This window comes from Trichosurus vulpecula, chromosome 8 (genome assembly GCF_011100635.1).
Source record: "Trichosurus vulpecula isolate mTriVul1 chromosome 8, mTriVul1.pri, whole genome shotgun sequence".
Taxonomy (NCBI): Eukaryota; Metazoa; Chordata; class Mammalia; order Diprotodontia; family Phalangeridae; genus Trichosurus; species Trichosurus vulpecula.
The window spans coordinates 35,223,986-35,244,713 of NC_050580.1; the positions used below are offsets into that span (position 1 = coordinate 35,223,986).

Here is a 20,728-nt window from a genome sequence, read left to right on the forward strand (position 1 = left end):
CAGTCTCCCAAAAGTGCAGATTCCCTGGAAAAGCCACTGGCCTTGTTCTTCCCACTATGGTGGCTGTACAGTCCTCAAGGGCAGGGTTTGGTTTATTTTTTTTCTTTGTATTCTCAATATTTAGTGCAGTGCCTAGCACATAGTAGGTGCTTGATTAATTCTTGTTTATTGATCACTTGACTGATTATTATATTCATGGTAAAGGACTTTGTGCAAGCAGGTCGTTACTTCTGCTGACTGTCCAGGTGACAGAAATGTCATCAAAAACAGAATCCTGTTTCCCTCCTGCTGATTGTAAAACTGTGCACACCTTTGACATGAGACAGGATTTCCAGGGGTTGACCCCTACTCTTTAGCTCTATGTTTGGCTCGAGGTCTAAACATTGTGTGAATGAAATAATGGATTGTGTCATTATGTGGGCACATGTTTGAAGTCAGCATTTTGAGCTAAAGCTCTTCCAGTCTTCATGCCTCACAAGAAAGAGAAAAGCAAATTCAGTCCTCTGACAACACACCAGGAAAATTTATTTGAAAAAACTAGATAAAGTTAATTTGTAATTTAGGGCATCTATCTTGAGGGTGTCGCATGGTTCTCTTCTTTCCAGAGTAGACAGCATTTTATTAAATGTGAGCTCTTCATAGATTGTTTTTAATTCCTGCAGGAGTTTGCTGCTAACTTAAGTGTTGGTACAAAATGACACTAACCTACAGTTGAACATAGAGGATAGAAAAGGAAAAAATTTTAGAGTAGTGAACAAAGACATTTTTCAGATAGTGTTTTTTAATTATTTTTATTTATTCTGTTAAATATTTCCCAATTACATATAAAAAATTTTAACAATCATTTTTTAAAATCTTGTTTGAATTTATTTGAAAAAACTAGATAAAGTTAATTTGTAATTTAGGGCATCTATCTTGAGGGTGTCGCATGGTTCTCTTCTTTCCAGAGTAGACAGCATTTTATTAAATGTGAGCTCTTCATAGATTGTTTTTAATTCCTGCAGGAGTTTGCTGCTAACTTAAGTGTTGGTACAAAATGACACTAACCTACAGTTGAACATAGAGGATAGAAAAGGAAAAAATTTTAGAGTAGTGAACAAAGACATTTTTCAGATAGTGTTTTTTAATTATTTTTATTTATTCTGTTAAATATTTCCCAATTACATATAAAAAATTTTAACAATCATTTTTTAAAATCTTGTTCCAAATTTTCTCGCTCTTACCCCTTTCTTCTTGAGAACAAAAACAATTTGATATTGATTATACATGTGAGGTCATCCCTATTAGCTATCTCTCAAAAGAAAACAATAAAAATAAAATTTTTAAAAAGTATACTTGAGTCTGCACTTAGAGATCATCTATTCTCTCTGGAGGAGGATAGCATTTTTCATCATGGGTCCTTTGGAATTGTCTTAGATCATTGTATTGTTGAGAATAGCTAAGTCACTCACAGTTGATGATTGCACAGTATTACTGTTACTGTATACAGTGTTGCCCTGGTTCTGCTTACTTCACTTTGCATCGGTTCATATCAGTCTTCCCAGGTTTTTCTGAGACCATCCGGATCATCCTTTCTTATAGCACAATGGTGTTCCATCACAGGCATATATCACAATTTGTTCAACCATTCCCCAATTGATGGGTATCCCCTCAATTTCCAATTTTTTGCCATCACAAAAAGAGCTGCTATAAAGATATTTTCATACAAATAGTTCCTTTTCCTTTGATATCTTGCAATACAGACGTAGCAGTGGTATTGCTGGATCAAAGGGCATGTACAGTTTTATAGCCCTTTGGGCATAATTCTTTAATTGCTCTCCAGGGTGGTTGGACTAGTTCACAACTCTGACAACAGTACATTAGTGTCTCAGTTTTTCCACATCCCCTCCAGTATCTCTCATTTTCCTTTTCTGTCATGTTAGCCAATCTGATGGCTGTGTGAGGTAGTATCTCAGAATTGTTTTAATGTGCATTTCTTTAATCAGTAGTGATTTAGAACATATTTTCATGTGACTTTAATAGCTTTGATTGCTTCTTCTGAAAACTACTTGTTCATACCCTTTGATCATTTATCAACTGGGGAATGGCTCATATTCTTATAAGTTTGGCTCAGTTCCCTATATATTTGAGAAATGAGGCCTTTGTCAGAGAAACTTGCTGCAGTCTCCACCCCCCCCCCCCCAGTTTCCTGTTTTCCTTCTAATTTTGGCTGCATTAGTTTTGTTTTTGCAAAATCTTTTTTAATTTCATGGAATCAAAATTATCTATTTTATTTCCCATAATCCCCTCCTCTCGTTTACTCATAAGTTCTTCTCTTACCTATAGATCTAACAAGTACATTTTAAGTACATTTTTCCATGCTCACCTAATTTATTATATTACCCTTTATGTCTAAATCATTTTTCCATTTTGAACTTGTCTCTATATACAGTGTAAGATGTTGGTCTGTACCTACTTTCTGCCAAACTACTTTCCAGTTTTCCCAGCAATTTTTGTCAGATGTTGAGTTCTTACCCCCAAAACTTGGATCGTTGGGCTTATTATCAAAGACTAGATTCCTGTGGTGATTTACTACTGTGCTTTGTGTACCTCATCTATTCCCCTGATGCACCACCCTACTTCTTAGCCAGTACCAGGCTGTTTTGATAATCACTGCTTTGTATAGTTTGAGATCTGGAACTGCCAAGCTGCCCTCCTTAACATTTTGTTTGTTTGATTCCCTTGATATTCTTGACTCCTTGTTCTTCCAAATAATTTTTGTTACTCTTTTTTCTGGCTCTATAAAATAATTCTTTGGTAGTTTGAGTGGCATGGTCAATGAAGGTATTTCAACAACTCTCAAACAGCTGGTTAGGTCTTTCAGTTGTAGCTTCTTACTGCCAAGCCTTTCCCAGCGTCACTGAGAGAATGAATTACTTGTATTGTCCTTAGGTGGAAAGTGAGGTTGATCGCCGCATCCAGAAAGTGTACAAGACCTATAATGGAACCTCTCCAGATGCTGCCAGTCGGGCTATTGATTATGTACAAAGACAGGTAAGCCTAACACACTGGCATGGTTTTCTGTTTGCTGTAGTCCCGAATGTCTGTATTGTGCAGGGAGTGTACCTTCCTCCTGATTACTTTCCTGTAGTAACATTTTGTAGTCTTACCACATATCGTCAGGGACTACTGCCCGATGGTATCTTGGAGTTTTTTCTTTCTACACCTGGGATTCTTAACCTGGGATCTATGAACTTGACTTTTTTTTCCTTTTTTTTTAAAAATTTATTTATTTGTTTTTAATTTACAACATTCAATTCCACAAGCTTTTGAGTTCCAAATTTTCTCCCTCTCCCCAAGACAGCATGCCATCTGATATAGGCTCCACATATATATTCACATTAAACATATTTTCACATTACTCATGTTGCAAAGAAGAATTATAACCAATGGAATGAACCACGAGAAAGAAACAAAACAAACTAGGGAGTAAATAGTCTGCTTCGATCGGCACTCAGACTCTGTAATTTTTTCTCTGGAAGTGGATAGCATTTTCCATCATGCGTCTTTTGGAGCTGTCTTAGAACCTTGCATTGCTGAGAAGAGCCAAGTGTATCAAAGTTAGTCAACGCACAAGGTGGCTGTAACTGTGTACGGTGCTCTCCCGGCTCTGCTCCCCTCACTCAGCATCAGTTCATATAAATCTTTCCAGGTTTTTCTCAAGTCCACCTGCTCATCGTTTCTATAGCAGAATAGTACTCCATTACATTCATATAGCACAACTTGTTCAGCCATTTCCCAATTGATGGGCATCCCCTCAATTTCCAGTTCTTGACCACCACAAAAAGAGCTGCTATAAATATTTTTGTACATATTGGTCCTTTTCCCATTTGTATGATCTCTTTGGGATACAGCCCTAGAAGTGGTATTGCTGGGTCAAAGGGTATGCACATTTTTATAGCCCTTTGGGCTTAGTTCCAAATTGCTCTCCAGAATGGTTGGATCAGCATGAACTTGACTTTTAAAACATATTTTGATGACTGTTTATTTTCATGAAATTGTTTTTCTTTGTAATGCTGACCCAAGTTCATAACACAAAAGAAGGTTAAGCCCCTCTGCTCTACACTCCTTGAGCAGCTTTATCTAGTTGCCTAATTAAAGCCAGTCCTTTTTCATTGCTTTGAAGGCATCTGGGTTCAGCCCCCCAACCCAGCCATGTTGTCTGGGCACACACACTTTTCCTTTAGTACCAGAGACCTCCCTTGGTAAGTTTACAAGGTGTTTATAAGTGGGAGACTCTTTCAGGAAGGTGTCTGTGGACAAAACAGTTTTCGCATTTCATCCTGCAGAAGTGAGCCAACGTATATTTAACATATAAAGATTTTATGGGCTGTATTTGCTAAAAATCTAGCTGTGGAGGAGAGTTTTTTCTATACATGTTGAATGTACTGAAATATACATTTTAACAGCTCTGGTTCATGACCATAAATGTGACCTTGGTAAATTGCTTCCTTTCTACTCTCCTCAGGAATCTTGTTCGTGGGGATACTCTTCCCACTGAGGCCAGTCACAGCCCTAATCCCACCACACCTGGTCTGCAGGAGCCATGGTGTTTGCCTTCCGGTGCACTAACCTCTGAGATGTCAGGCAGGCCCCACATCTGTGAGCCAGCCTGTGCTTAGGGTCTTTCCAGCTAGCATTCTGTTGGCATAGCCCTTCAGGTGCCAGGGTTGCCACTGCTCTAGCTAGGCAGCAGAGGAGGCCTCTAGGAGAAAGGGCCTCATCTGTAAAAGGAGCTTTCTGGAACCTGCCTTCTCCATCTCAGAGAAAAAGGGGTTTTGTTACCTTTACAGCACTTTGAATTTAGGCTCCAGCCTTAGCTAGCCAGCCTGTCATGTCCCTTGTGAGAAATAAAATTTTCTTCGTCTTTCCTCTAGCTGCACTGTTGTGGAATTCACAATTACTCAGACTGGGAGAATACAGACTGGTTCAAAGAAACAAAGAATCAGAGCGTCCCCCTTAGCTGCTGCCGAACATCAGCCAGCACCTGCAACGGGAGCCTGGCCCACCCTGCAGACCTCTACTCTGAGGTAAGTGCAGCTGCTCATGGCCACATGAGGACAGTCTCCTCCACTTATGTGGCTGCCTGGAGACCTGTTGGTGGTGCCCTTTTTGTGCTATCAGACACTCTCCTGTGCATTCTTTCACAGCAGACATTAATTCGGCTAAATTTCATGGAGTATCTACCACGTGCAAAGTTCTGAGGAACATGCAGTGATCAGTGAGACTCAACAGTGTCTGCCATAGTGGGGCATCTCTTCGTATTCTTTGCCATGTGTTGTTTTCTTCCTCATTACTCTCGTCACTGTTCCACTTTGGACAGTGAATAGTGTGTTGTTTGTGGCTCTCTATGCTTTTACTAGGGGAAGAATCTAATTCTGGTGGACCTTTTCTTTTTCCAGGGCTGTGAAGCCTTAGTTGTGAAGAAGCTCCAGGATATCATGATGTATGTTATTTGGGCAGCATTGACATTCGCTGCTATTCAGGTAAGATTCACCAGAAGGTCCATTAAACAGATGCTTCATAATGATCCCCTTTCCCAGTCGCCAGCTACGCTTTGCTTAGAGTTCTACATTCTAAAAAGCCTTGTAGGCTTAGACTGGTTAGAAGCCACTGAGGTTTAGTGAATGCTTTCCTACCTCCATTTTCTGGTTTCCAGTCCCAAATCATGGATAGTCCAGAGAAAATGAAGCTCAGAAAATCAGGGAACAGACAGCTGAGGGCTTAGATGCAGGATTAAGTGGATCTGGTCCAGAGCTCCTCCACACCTGCTTGTGTTAGGAGCTTTGTTGAAAAGACAAAAAAAAAAAACCCAAAACTCGATATATTGGACAAAGCAGTTTGTTTTCAAGTTGGCTTAACTTTATTTGAGGGCTTTTATTAAAAATGAAGCGGTATCATTTTTGTTCCATCTTGGACTCTTTCCACTTTCAGCTCTCAATTATTCAGCATTGTGTATCCAAATTCATTAAAATTTACATATACAAAACAGAAGTAATGTCATTATGATTGGTGACGTTCTTCTGAGCAGCAGAGTAAGCCATGTCCAGCTAAAATATCATTATGGAAACAGAGTTGGTGATTAAAACAGAATGTTTTTTAGCCATTGGATGAGATTGTGACGTCAGTAATGTGGGGAATTACACTGCATCAGCACATTGTGATGTCCCATGGGGGTCCTGTTATCATCATCATCATCCAGTCACCCACGTTCAGAACCTGAGTCCCCCTTGACTCCTGACTCTCCCTCAATATCCCAAGGGTGGCCAGGTCTTGCCAGTGTTGCTTCCATGCCCTTTGTCCCATCTGTTCCCATCTTTCTCCTCACTTGGCCACCACCATCCTTTGGGCTTTTACCCTCTCTTCTCTTACTCTGGCAGTGGCCTCCTGATGAGTCTGTCCCCAGGCTTTTCCCCTCTCCAATCTGTCTTCCACACAGCTCCCCAAGGAATATTTCCAAAGCCTGGGTGTGACCGTGCCATTCCCCCGGCTCCCCATTCTCATTGGCAGCCAATGCACGCTTTTTTTTTTTTTTTGCATGTAAAGAAATCCTTTCTTTAGTCTAGCTCCATTCTCCTGTGCAGCCGTGTGACCCTAGCCTCCCTTACACACGCTTGGTGTTCTGACACCTCCCAGACCCCGCAGTGCTCCACCTCCCTGCCTTTGGTAGGCTTGTTACAGATCCAGGTTCCTCCCTTCCACTGGCTCCCTTAAGCATCGGGCTGATGCCATTTTCTGTAGGAGACTTTCAGGTACGTTTTGTTTCTGCTTCTCTCTAAATCTGTTGTTTCCCCTGGTAAAGAATGAATCCTTGAGGGCAGGGCTTTTTGTTGTCCTTGATGCTCCCCAGTATTTAGCACAGTGCCAGCATGTAGCAAGTGTTCAGTTACTGCTGTCTGATGTGTTGGCATGTCTAGTAATTAGTGTGTTGGTAGCAAAGTCAGACAAAAGGGTGACCTTTTTTCACCAACACCCCTCCCCCCACCCCATCCCCGCCTGAAGTTAGATGATCCCCAGGTTACTGATCGAAGGGTTTGGGTCTGAACTGATTTCTAGAGGATTACTGATTCTGTGTAAATTAAAAATACTGAACACAAAAGTCCCTTCATAGACCTCCTGCTGAGAAGCTAGTTCTGCTCTGCCTCAGCTGTGCTGCCAAACCACAACAGTTGCTCCGGATTCCTCGGTGTCAGTTACTTGAGAGATAAACCTGGTGCAGCGAAGAGGGGGTCAGGAATTAGGGCAGCCTGAGAGAAAGGCCCCCTTCTGGCACAGGACGGTCTCCCTGGGCAAGCCACTTCACCTCTGTGTTACTGCTTTAAGAAACAAGTTTAAAATGTATTAAACATACCCTCAGAAAAGGGAAGGGAAGAAACATCTAGTTGGTTAATAAGCCAGTCTGTGAGGGATGGACCTAGGTCAGATGAAAAACTTAGGTCTCTACCAATGGTTTCATGGTCACAAAAGCTGTGCTTGAAAAGATTTTCACATCTGTGCTAATGTATGTGTTGCATGTAAAATTATTGAAACTGTTTCACTCAAGATCTCCCCTGGGAGATGAGACCTGTCCCTTTCATGTAGGTTTTTGCCTACACAACCCAATATAAAATACGTCTCTCTGTGCTGATCATCCTGTTACTGTTACACAGAGCCGCAGCATCAATCCTCAGTAGTGCAGAAAGAGCTTGGCTTCCTAATGAGTCATTACTGAACTGTTTAAATACTACAATAAGTACACAATCCACCTTGTTGATATCTGAACAAGGCGTTCCCCATTAAAAGCATTAACTTGAACTAACATAGACAAACAAAATCTAGATAATTTAAGAAACTTAGGTTTGAACTAGCAATTAAACCCATCTTCTCTAGTGTAATTTTAAAATACCCACGCACGCTCTTAAAATAAATCCTCCAAGCGTGAAATCTGTTTTAAGAGCAGTTGTTAGAGCATTTCATGAAATCTGGTAGGTCTGATCGAAGAAAAAGAAAAATTTGTTATTTCTCCATAAGATGGCCACTAATTGTGAAGGAAACTGATCAGTCGGCCGCAGTGACGGGTAATTCCAGACTGGACCCATTTACCTGCCGATTGCCGAGCTCTTAGTGAGGAGAGCCCACTACTGCAAGGGACCACGCATTCCTGCCCTTCCAGCTCCACACAGATGCTGCCTCTCCTCACTTTGTGGCTGATCTCTCTCCCCCACATTTTAGCCTTTGAAATATTTGGAGAGAGATCTGCTGCTGCCCCCAAGCCTTGTCTTCTCTAAATGGTCACAGTGTTTTCCACTGATCTTGATATGATTTAGCTGGAGGCCCTTCAGCGTTCTGACACCCTCCTCTGGTCTGGACTACTTCTCCCCCTGCTCCAGCACTATGATTTTCTTAAATGTCAATCAGCTTTCAGAGGAGCATGGACCTTTAGAGTTGGAAGGTGGTTTAGTTCCACTCCTCATTTTATAGGTGGGAAAACAGAGTCTGATGCTTTAATAGAGCTGTAATCCTGCCATGGTGCATTTTATATTTGGATAGCCCTGATACAGATAGGGAAGATGACTAAAGGAAATTACTAAATGATATTTTTAGTAAATGCATTGTGACACATCCTATGTACCCAAAATTGCACTTGGACACATCGATGTTACTTACCACTCTTTTATATTTAAAAAAAAACTGTGTTGCTATTTTCCTTTTTTAAAAAAAAAGTATTCAGAAGTGGAGGTGGGGGCAAGTTCAGTCATGATGGGTTTTGATGAAATTAGGAGTTGGCCATTGAATTTGACAGTCAGAACTTTTAGTTTTATTGGTAAAATTCCATAGTAGGAATCACCATTATCACTAAAATCTTCATGTAATAAATAATGTTTCTAAGATTTTCACTTGAAATTTTATATAATATTCAGTACTACAAAATTCCAGTATAGCCAAAAAATTTGTAAAGTCCTTTGGAATCCATGAATTAATGAATTCATTAATTAATACTCAGATGTATTACTAATTTAGTATGTTGCCTGAAATTACCAATATTAGTTTTTCTTTTGGGTTAAGGCTTTGTCCCCAGTTACTTACATTAAAATTATGCTGTGTTCCCAGAGGGAAGGGGAGTAATGGGATGTAAACAATTCTTAACTACCATAATCACATCCCCTTTGGGCAAGACTGCTGGAAATGGGATTTAGGAGTGGTAAATGTTTTCAATAGAAGAATTGAAGGAGTCTTAGAGACTGAGTCGGATCCTGTTCAGCTAAGTTGTTGGGCACCTGGGAACAAGGTAAGGGGCCAAGAGGTAGCTTGATGTCATGGGAAGAACAGTAGTTCTAGAATTAAGAGTTCCAGATTTAAATGATACCTCTTCTTTCTCTACCTCTTGTTAAACCTGAAAATTTGGTTGAAGGAAACAACAGAGCTAGGTGATAGAAAAATCCATGTTGTTTATTATTTTCCCTTAAAGCATAGCAGAGCTAGCTTACTTGTACGTACAAGGAGTCAGAGTATAAACTCTGGCTGCCTGAACAAAGCAATGAGAAAACTTATATACGTTATTTTAGCAGACCTAGCAAGCCTGTATTACCTCATTTTTTATGACCCCCATGTATGTTTAACCATGATACAAGAAGAGGATTTTCCTTAATGGAATAGATTGTAAATACAACAAATTAGATAGTTGACAGAGTGTCAATTGGAATTACTACCCCAGGATCTCTGTGTTTAATTTGCCATTAACATTCCACAACATAGTATATGCCCATAAAATATTAAGATAAGGAAAAGTCACATAATTCAAGATAGTGTCTGGGGTCAAGGTTTTCACCCTTAGTGGCCATGGACAGAGCAAGAAATGCTCCATCCGGATTTTGTTGATATAAGATAGAGATATCTCTGAGCTTACTCAGAGAACAAAGAGACTGTTAGGATCAGGCTTTTCTTCTGGTTAAGTAGTTCAGGCCCTGAGTCTTACTGAAATTACAAAAATGATATAAAATAGTATAATATTTTCCACACTCTGTTACCTCTGACACATCCCTTAACCTCTTCTGGAAAATGAATGACATAGAAGAGATGATCTGGGAGGTCCCTAAAGTACTATAAAATTTCTCTAAATGCTGTTTATCCTATCTGATGGGATACCTCTATCTATGTCATGATTTTCCCTAGAGTTGTCTCTGCCTGGTTTTAACAGAATGTCTAAAGAAGAAATCTCCATCCCTGAGTGTGGCCTGAACTAGATTAAAATAAAATTGGGAAATATTTAACAAAATAAATAAAAATACAATAAAACTTAGTTAATATTACATTTTAAAACTAAATTATTATACCATCTACTGGGGTCCCTATGTATAGTTTAGTGGACCCCTTTTCTGTTTGAGTTTGATATGACTGGTGTAAGGAATAATCAGGCAAATTTTTAAAATATTTTTTCCAACTTAATTTAAAAGGGTGCTAGTCATAACTTAGATAATTTTAGTCTTGGGTTAGATTTACATCACACACATACGTGCATGGTAGATGTCCTGTGAAAGGGAACCAAGTGTCCCATGAAAGTACTAGATTGAGAAGACTTCAGTTGCCTTTCACTTGCACAGGTCTAGTATGCTTTTATATTCAGTATTTGGAAAACTGTGTTGGCATCTGAGTAAAATCAGGGAATCTTTGAAATATTTTGAATTTAAACAAATTGGTGACTGTGGCCTCAAGTGGAGTCTGTTAAAATAACAGGATTTTTAACTAAACTTTTATGCAACTGGGGAACACCTGCGCTCTGAAGAGAAGACTATAGTAGTGACTGGTCCCATCTGAGGTTTCCTGGGAACTGGGTACAGTGGGATCCCCAAGACATGCAACCTAAATTGCTCCCATCTGCAGACTTTAATGGGAGTCCTGGGGACTCCAAGAAGAAAAGGAGAACCCTTGCTGTAGCATGTTCCTGCTCCCATTCTGAGCAGAAATAGAGAACTTAACAGAGCCTTCTTGCTCTCCCTAAGCCAACATGTGCTGCTGGCCCCTTTACCTAGTCTTGGTCCTTCTCTCCCCTCAGCTTCTGGGCATGCTCTGTGCTTGCATCGTGTTGTGCCGGAGGAGTAGAGATCCCGCCTATGAGCTGCTCATCACCGGAGGAACCTACGCCTAGAAGACAATGGCCCCCAGCTCCTCAGTCTTGTTTCCCTTACCTGGAAGGTGGATCGGGCGAATCTCTGCAGTCACGCCCCTGGCTCTGTAGACTTAGCTGAAGCACACCTTGCACAAAAGAGAAACAATTCTCATGGACACTGGTGACGGGCACAGAAACATGGCTTTCCACGAGCCTGCCGGCCCCTGATGACTTTTCCCCATGCAGCTCCATGTATTTTTAAAAATAGGCTAGGAAGCATTCTGATTTCAGAATTGTTGGCCGGTTTGAAGCAGTATGATAACGTTTAAAGGGGTGTGCCTGCTGATTCTGAAAGCTTCGCTGGGTGGGCCTCCCAGAGGCTGAGGATGACAAGCAAGCTAGCTGCACTGCCCTTCCCCAGTGTCCACTTTTAAAACATGTATATTGTAGTCCAGTATGATTGGAATTGTACAAAATGACTCAAAGTGTAGAATCATATGGTGTCTATCTTAGATCCTCTCCATTTGAAGGCATCTTCCAAACCTTAGTGTTTTTTAAATAAAAGCTGGCTTTTCAGGAGTATAATGTATGCACTACTGTTCTATAATGATATGTGTGTGTGGTTTTTTTATGAGTGTAGGTCTTAAATTTGGAAATAATGTACCCGTGTAGACTAGTGAGATAGTGTGTAAAAGTGATCTCAGTTGTACATAGTAAATCAAACTAAATAAAGGCTATATATCCTCCCTCCAAAATGGAGGGTTTGTCTTCATTCAGGGGCTTGGGGAGATTGTATTGTTTTTATTTCAGAGTGTCTGCAAGGCAAATGATTGGAAATTCGGAAGCCTCTTCAGCTGCACACAGCTGATGCTTCTGATCAGAATCTGAAAATCCCCAAAGTACCACAAATGGCTTTTCCTTTCTCTGTACTTTCCTTTCTCTGACTAGGAACTGGCTTGTTAACAATGACGATTCCTCACAGTTTGCAAAGGGTTTTTTCTAAAACTCCCTGAAAATCTTACCAAATCCTCCAACGGTCTGGCCCCACGGATATTCCCACACGTGGTTCACAGTTGTGCAGTCTCCTGACTCTGAGCCTCTGCACAACTTAGAGTGCCTGACCTGCCTCAGGTCACCTTCTCTCTGCTTGGGATGTCTCGGTTGTGCCTAGTTCTGGACCTGTTGTCTCCCCTGTTAGAACAGATGCCTCTGGAGGGCAGGCCCATTTTATTTCAGTCTGGTACCACACTCACACAGGCCTTGCACGTAGTAGATGCTTCCTGAATGTTTTGGATTCAGCTCAGTTACAGATGAGGAAACAGGCTCATGGTCACATTGCTAGTGTCAGAGCTGACCCTCAGGTTTGGGTCCAGACTCTCAAGCCCAGCACTTTTCCTTCCTCCAGAGATGGTAATGTTGGGTCTGATTGAATTCAGGTGACATCCCAGGGTTGTGGAAGAAGAGGTTCCTGGCTCGACCATACCAACCATATCCTGTAACTGCCAGAGCCTCAGTTTCTTCCATCTGTAAAAATTGGGGAGGCTTGGATTTGATGGCCCCTGTGGTCTCTTCTAGCTCCAGAGGCAGGTTCCTGTGATTCCCTGCTGGGATGACAGAGCCTGTTCACCTTCATTCCTCCTCCTTCACAATCCTGGATCTTTAAGAAGTTTTAAAAGCCCCTCCTGTGTCCAAGAGGGGACCTGTGTACAGCCCAAGGCTACAGGGACAGGAGGCCCACAGAAGGGGCTGGCACTGAAGATAGCAGGTAGAGGCTGGAGAGGTGAGTCGCCTACCCTCTGGCCAGGTGCTTGGTGCCTCCTTGATAGATCTCCCCTTGTAGATTAAAGCCTGGAAGATTTTGCCTCTGACCTACCCCTCTATTATTCTGGAATATATGCCATGAAAGCATTAAACATTCTGATTTTCTTGGCAGCCCTCAGGATTATTTGCATCAGCTCCCCAGTGATCAAGTCCCTTAGGAGGAGACGGACCCCCAAAGTCAGGCCTGATCTCGCATGGAGTTGGCAGGAAACTTTCCTAGTTTCCATATGGCCTATGGGCGTTGGCACACCTGGGAATGTCCACTGATTCCTTTCTCTTTCCTATCTAACGTACTTCTGGTTCCTTCCAGGCTCTTGGGAACCTTCCAGTGCTTAGAGTCCTCTCAAGGCATTGTGGTTCCTATCACTATGGGCATTGAGGCTGAGGCCGAGCCACTGCTTAGCAGGCCAGCAGCTGATGGAGATGTTTTCCAGGGCCTCCCTCCCTAGCCCAGCACTGGCTCCAAAAGCTGGCTTTTCTACCTCCATTACTCCCCCACTTTCTTCCATAGGCCATCCTTGTCCCAGGTGCTTTTCTCAAAGAATACACAATCTTTTCCACAGTGAAAGGATATGGCTGTCACTGTTCCAACAGCCACCAAAGGATGGATTTTTTTCAGCAACATCAACTTAGAAATTCATCTCCAGGAGGGGGCGGAGCCAAGATGGCGGCTGGAAAGCAGGGACTAGCGTGAGCTCCCTGCCGAGTCCCTCCAAAAATCTATAAAAAATGGCTCTGAACCAACTCTAGAACTGCAGAACCCACAAAAGAGCAGAGGGAAGCAGGGCTCCAGCCCCAGACAGCCTGGATGATCTCTAGGTGAGGTCTATCCCACACGGAGCTGGGAGCTGGGAGCGGAGCAGAGCAGAGCCCAGCCTGAGCAGCGTGGACCAACCAGACCAGGAGCCAGGTGGAGCGGGCTCTAGCGCCCTGAATCAGTGAGCTGCAGCAGTTACCAGACTTCTCAACCCACAAACACCAAAGACAGCGGAGAAGGTTAGTGGGAAAAGCTGCGGGAGTGGAAGGAGTTAGAGGTTCGGCACCACCCCCGGGGCAGCTACAGCTGCAGTTGCTTGCAGCCCCAGGCCCACCTGGTGGGAGGAATTAAGTGGCGGATCAGAGCAGGAGTGCACAGCCTGCTGAAGATCTAAGACCAGTCTAGGTTGGGGGTTCTTGGGGAAGGAGGAGTGCTGGTGTGGCAGAGCTGGCGCATCCCCCCCAAACGTGGAACATAGAACTCTTTAGTCTACAAGCAGTCATACCCCGCTGAAAAACTCAAGGGTCAAGTTAGTTGGTTGGGAATATGGCCGGGCAGCGAAAATTCACCCAGATTCAGTCTCAGACTTTGGATTCTTTCTTTGGTGACAAGACTAAAACATATAGCCTAAAGAAGTCAACAAAGTGCAAGAGCCTACACCAAAAGCCTCCAAGAAAAACATGAACTGGTCCCAGGCCATGGAAGAGCTCAAAAAGGATTTGGAAAAGCAAGTTAGAGAAGTAGAGGAAAAATTGGGTAGAGAAGTGAGAAGGATGCAAGAAAACCATGAAAAACATGTCAATGACTTGCTAAAGGAGACCCAAAAAAATACTGAAAAATACACTGAAGAAAACAACACCTTAAAAAAATAGACTAACTCAAATGGCAAAAGAGCCCCAAAAAGCCAATGAGGAGAAGAATGCCTTGAAAGGCAGAATTAGCCGAATGGAAAAGGAGGTCCAAAAAACCACTGAAGAAAATACTACCTTAAAAATTAGATTGGAGCAAGTGGAAGCTAGTGACTTGATGAGAAATCAAGATATTCTAAAACAGAACCAAAGGAATGAAAAAATGGAAGACAACGTGAAATATCTCATTGGAAAAACCACTGACCTGGAAAATAGATCCAGGAGAGATAATTTAAAAATTATTGGATTACCTGAAAGCCGTGATCAAAAAAAGAGCCTAGATATCATCTTTCAAGAAATTATCAAGGAGAAGTGCCCTGATATTCTAGAGCCACGGGGCAAAATAGAAATTGAAAGAATCCATTGATCGCCTCCTCAAATAGATCCCAAAAAGAAATCTCCTAGGAATATTGTCGCCAAATTCTAGAGCTCCCAGGTCAAGGAGAAAATACTGTAAGCAGCCAGAAAGAAACAATTTGAGTATTGTGGAAACATAATCAGAATAACCCCAGATCTGGCAGCTTCTACATTAAGAGATCGAAGGGCTTGGAATACGATATTCCAGAGGTCAATGGAGCTAGGATTAAAACCTAGAATCACCTACCCAGCAAAACGATCATGCTCCAAGGCAAACTATGGATTTTCAATACAATAGAGGAATTTCAAGCTTTCTCAGTGAAAAGACCAGAGCTGAATAGAAAATTTGTCTTTCAAACACAAGAATCAAGAGAAGCATGAAAAGGTAATCAAGAAAAAGAACAAGAAAAAAGAAATTGCAAGGGACTTACTAAAGTTGAACTGTTTTGTTTACGTTCCTACATGGAAAGAAAACATGTATGATTCATGAGACCTCAGTATTAGGGTAGCTGAAGGGAATATGCATATATATGTATGTTCATATATATATATATATATATATATATATATATAAAGTGAATGTGTATGCATGTATATATGTATGTGTATATATATATGTATAGGGAGAGAGAGAGCAGACACAGGGTGAGCTGAAGATGAAGGGAAGACATCTAAAAGAAAATCAAATTAAGGGATGAGAGAGGATTATATTGAGATAGGGAGAGATAGAATGGGGTGGATTATCTCGCATAAAGGTGGCAAGAGGAAGCAGTTCTGTGGGAGGAGGGGAGAGGGCAGGTGAGGGGGGAATGAGTGAATCTTGTTCTCATCAGATTTGGCCTGAGGAGGGAATGCCATATATACTCAATTGGGTATCTTACCCCACAGGAAAGAAGAAGGAAAAAGATTAAAAAAAGGGGGGGGGGGGATGATGGAGGGGAGGGCAGATAGAGGTGGAGGTAATCAAAAACACTTTCAAAAGGGGACAGGGTCAAGGGAGAAAATTCAATAAAGGGGGATGGGTTGGGAAGGAGCAAAATATAGTTAGTCTTTCACAACATGAGTATTGTGGAAGGGTTATACATAATGATATGCATGTGGCCCATGTTGAATTGCTTGACTTCTTATGGAGGTTGGGTGGGAAGGGAAGAGGGGAGAGAATTTGGAACTCAAAGTTTTAAAAACAGATGTTCAAAAACAAAAAAAAAAGTTTTTGCATGCAACTAGAAAATAAGATACACAGGCAATGGGGCGTAGAAATTTGTCTTGCCCTACAAGAAAGGAAAGGAAAAGGGGATGGGAGAGGAGTGGGGTGACAGAAGGGAGGGCTGAATGGGGAACAGGGCAACCAGAATATATGCCATCTTGGAGTGGGTGGGAGGGTAGAAATGGGGAGAAAATTTGTAATTCAAACTCTTGTGAAAATCAATGCTGAAAACTAAATATGTTAAATAAATAAATTTTTAAAAAAATTAAAAAAAAAAAGAAATTCATGTCCAGGTACTGGCTATTCAACACCCATTGTGACCTGTAAGCCTTATCGTGGCCCAGAAGTGAGGCCAGGGGTGCACAGTGTCGGGCTGAGAAGGCTCCTGGTATGGCCTGGCCATGCGCATCAACCACCAACACCAGCTCACAAAGGTCATTGAGGAAGGGGAGGGAACGGTTGCAGCACATGGCCGAGGAGCTAAGAAACCATGCCTTTTTAGAAGTTACGAGCTCTCACAGATACTGCATGCTTCCATAAGCTCGGTATTCCTCCCTCTCCAGGATTTCCTAGTTTAACTTTGAAAGGAATCCACCAGCAGGTACATACTGAATGCCACTCTAGCAGGCTAGACTCAAGTCCACTTCCTGAGGCCCCTTCTCCTCCCTGCCTCGGGCCTGACTTCTGGACATCAGCACTGGGTCCCCTCCATTGCTGACTCTGCCTGGAGCTTCCCTCAGTGTTCAGGCCCTCCTTACTACCCTCCAGGGCCACCATGGAATGTTCCTCTGTGGGGACTGCCCTCCCATGGTGACTTGATCCTGGAGCCTGGAGCCTCCCTTTTGTGGAAGGGCTGAGGCTGTCCTGCCTCCATTCATTTTCCTCCTGGCCCTGTTTCTCACAAAACTCTCCCTTGCTGTGTACCTTCCTCCTATTCCTACCCCCCCCCACCCTTTTCTGCTCCCCTGTTCTGTGTTGTCTTCCCCCATTAGAAGGTAAGCTCCTCAAGGGCAGGATTGTCTTTTTGTTTATATCCTCAGGGCTCAGCATATAGTGAGTCCTTAATGATGACTCATTTCCTTCTGTGAGCAGCTGGCTGGGTGTTTGGGGAGCCTGGAAGGGAGGTTGATTGTTCCCCTGTCTGGAACTCTTGGAGGTTTACAAAACTTTCTGCTTCCTGACATTTCAGCTAGAAAGAGGAACAGAACAAGGCAGGACTGGAAATCAGCCTCTGGCCATGCCTTTTGGAAATGATATCCAATGACTTCCTGATTACGTCCTAGGCAAGGTTTCAGTTCCCCATGACCCTGTTCTCTCCCTGTTGGGTGTGTGCAGCCTCAAGAAGAGATGAATGGGGGGTGGGGGGAGGGTAGGAGAAGGTAGGGACTGTGTTCACTGTCTTCAAGGGATGGTCAGGGGAGTCAGGCCTGTTGTGTGTGGTCCCAGGGAATAGTGCTGAGGGCAAGGGCTAAAGCTTACAAGGGAACTCCAATCTATTTAATATAAGGAGGTAGGGGCAGGGGGAGGTAGAACTTCCCAAAATGGGATGTGTTGCCTTGGAGGTGGTGAACTCCCCATTCTCAGAGCACTTCCACAGGAGGCTTCGTGACCACTTTCAGGGACATTTCAGATGATCTGTGTAGGAGGATGACCTCTGAAGACCTTCCAGATCTTCCCCGGAGCTGACTGGTTCCTGCAGCATCCTCATGACTGGGTTCTCACAGGCTGGCAGATACAATGGTGAGTGATGTCCTGTAGGGAGTCAAGGCTGGGAATCTGAGTTCACACCAGATGTGCACATGGGAGTCATTTGCATGAGGGTCAGTAGTTAAAAGGTCAAGCGTATTACTTTTGCATGGCAGAAGTGACTGAAAAGGATGATTTGACTGTATTCATGGTTCATTAAACCCTATACTGAGTCATGCTTCATCATGGCGTAGAGTTGGCCTATAGTTCCAAAAACATTTCTCAAGTGAACCACTGGTGTGCCTGGGGTCTGAGTTGGACTAGATGGTCTCTGAAGTCCTCTTGGCTCTAAGCATCCTGGAATGTAATGAGCCCTTGGCGAAATCCTAGTGGAAACCCTGCTGTAGATCCAGGCCACCATGTTATGGTTTGTGATAGTGTAATACAAGGAAAATTAGGAACCCCTGAGTAACCCCTAGCTACTGACAAGCCCCCCCCAGAAAGAATGGATTCAGATATCTTTGGTATTTAGCAAACCCCCTGGGACTCCATGGCTCCTTCCTGAAATGTCAATAGATAGGACCATCCCACTGAGAGATAACCTGGCAGATCCTGTCTAGCAGATATCCCTGAGACTCCTTGGTTCCTTCCTGGAATGTCAATAGATAGGACCATCCCACTGAGAGATAACTTGATAGACCCTTCCTGGGAGATATCCCTGGGACTCTGTGACTCCACCAAGGAATGTAAATGAGATTATCCCACTAGTACGATAACCTGACTGAATCTTTTGATCAGCTAGGACCTTTGTTCCTCTTCCCCCCTACTCTGTACCCCCATATCCTATATAAGCCAAGCCATCACCCCAACACATTTGCCATTGATTTGTGGTGCCGTACCCCGATGGCCGCCGGCTAATAAATTCTCCACTTAAAACTTATACTCTGTGGTGTGTCTCGCTCGCTTCTGGTACAACATTTTGGAGGCCCCAGCGAGATGAGGCAGTATTTCGTGTTACCGCCCTGGAGACACACACAGAATTCCGGACCTCAACAGGGAGTCTCTGCCCCCGATCCACCTTCTCTCACTTCAGAGGGCCGGCTCCTGGGGATTTCTTTTCCTAGGACTCTGATGTGGAGTGATGGTCTCGGAGAATGGGCTCTTTGCTGACCTGTCCCTTTTCGGCCTATGGAGAATTCTGGTTTGTAGACCTCTAGAGGTAAGGTTTTTTCTGGTTTGGGGCTAGCCATTTGGATCTCTGATACCATGCTAAACCCTGACGAGGCTGTGGTACAGAGCTAGGAAGCTGGGACGCCACCCTTCCTACTGGGGTGTGGGAAGATTGGGGGTCGTATCCTTGAGGAGGAAATCTTTCCCCTGAGAGGACTTGTTTAGCCTTCAATCAGCTCATGCCATTTGGTTTTCTGTTTTGTGTTTTGGGTGTGGGGAGATTGGGGGTCGTATCCTTGAGGAGGAAATCTTTCCTCTGAGAGGACTTGTTTAGCCTTCGATTTCACCCACACTGTGTGGTTCTCTGTTTTGTGTTGCAGTGTGAGAGAGATTGGGGGTCGTATCCTTGAGGAGGAAATCTTTCCTCTGAGAGGACTTGTTTAGCCTTCGATTTCACCCACACTGTGTGGTTCTCTGTTTTGTGTTGCAGTGTGAGAGAGATTGGGGGTCGTATCCTTGAGGAGGAAATCTTTCCTCTGAGAGGACTTGTTTAGCCTTCGATTTCACCCACACTGTGTGGTTCTCTGTTTTGTGTTGCAGTGTGAGAGAGATTGGGGGTCGTATCCTTGAGGAGGAGATCTTTCCTCTGAGAGGACTTGTTTAGCCTTCGATTTCACCCACACTGTGTGGTTCTCTGTTTTGTGTTGAGGTGTGAGAAAGATTGGGGGTTGTATCTTTGAGGAGGAAATCTTTCCTCTGAGGGGACCTGCTTAGCCTTCAATTCGATCCACACCGTGAACTTTGTTGTGTTTTGAGTTCGTCTCTGTTCGCGTGTCTGTGTTAATTGTGAAATGTCTATGTTTTGTTGAAAAAAAAAAAAAAAGAAAAAAAATCTGAAACATAGGCAGCCAGAGATATCAGGCTGTCAATAGGGAAACAGACTCCCTTCCTTGTGGCTCCCGTTTGGCCAGCGTGGAACTACGGGGAATAGGTTAAAATCTGGCAAATTCTGGTTTTTAAATTGTTAAAAAGTTTGGAAATTGGTTAGTTGAATTTGGGAAGAAAGAACTCCTGAAATTATAAAGTCATTCCAGGAGCTCACTCTTGCTAAAAAAACATCTCCTCCCAATGAATGCCTTCTGGCTAAAACCTCCATTAAAGTCTTCAGCGGGACTCTCGCATTTGTCTTAGTCCCTGATTCCCTTAGATTCGAGTACAAAAGAGGTTTTTGGGAGTGAGCAAGGGGGTGAAGTTTTACTTGAATTACAATCATTGAGATCTTTTCACCAGGGCTGCCATAAAAGTTAGAGCAGTTAAATCAAACTCCTCTCCTCCCAGATCAGATTAGAAGAGAATGCAGGAGAACTGTAGGGAAAAACTTAAATCGCCCCCCTCACCGGGCAATGAGGAGAGGGATAGAAATTCACAGACTGACAGTCAGTCCTGTGCCCCTGAGTACTTTTGTAGCCCGTCCTTGTGGTAAAGTTTAAAAGGTGAATTTGTGAAAGAGAGAGATAGAAAACCTGTATAAGGAATTTAGGGGGTTGTAGAATAGCAGCTTGAGATTACCTGTCTAGTCAGGAGTCCATGTTCTACTCTTGGCTGCCATGTGCTGCTCCTGGCCTCACCCTTCCCCCACCCTCCACATTGAAAGGTTATCAGAGCTGAAGCTAAAAGGAAACTTGTAAAGAAATAGG

General features: G+C 43.1%; 1 protein-coding gene across 1 annotated transcript in view; it reads left to right on the top strand.

Moving 5' to 3' along the window:
- TSPAN3 (tetraspanin 3) overlaps nucleotides 1–11,880 on the top strand; it is a 38,161-nt gene extending 26,281 nt beyond the window's left edge. Inside the window, exons 4-7 of the mRNA XM_036736422.1 lie at nucleotides 2,932–3,033; nucleotides 4,917–5,069; nucleotides 5,442–5,525; nucleotides 11,072–11,880. Coding sequence (XP_036592317.1) covers nucleotides 2,932–3,033; nucleotides 4,917–5,069; nucleotides 5,442–5,525; nucleotides 11,072–11,164 — 432 coding nt within the window. The 3' untranslated portion in view covers nucleotides 11,165–11,880. The remainder of the gene's footprint in view (nucleotides 1–2,931; nucleotides 3,034–4,916; nucleotides 5,070–5,441; nucleotides 5,526–11,071) is intronic.
- Nucleotides 11,881–20,728: the final 8,848 nt, after the last annotated feature.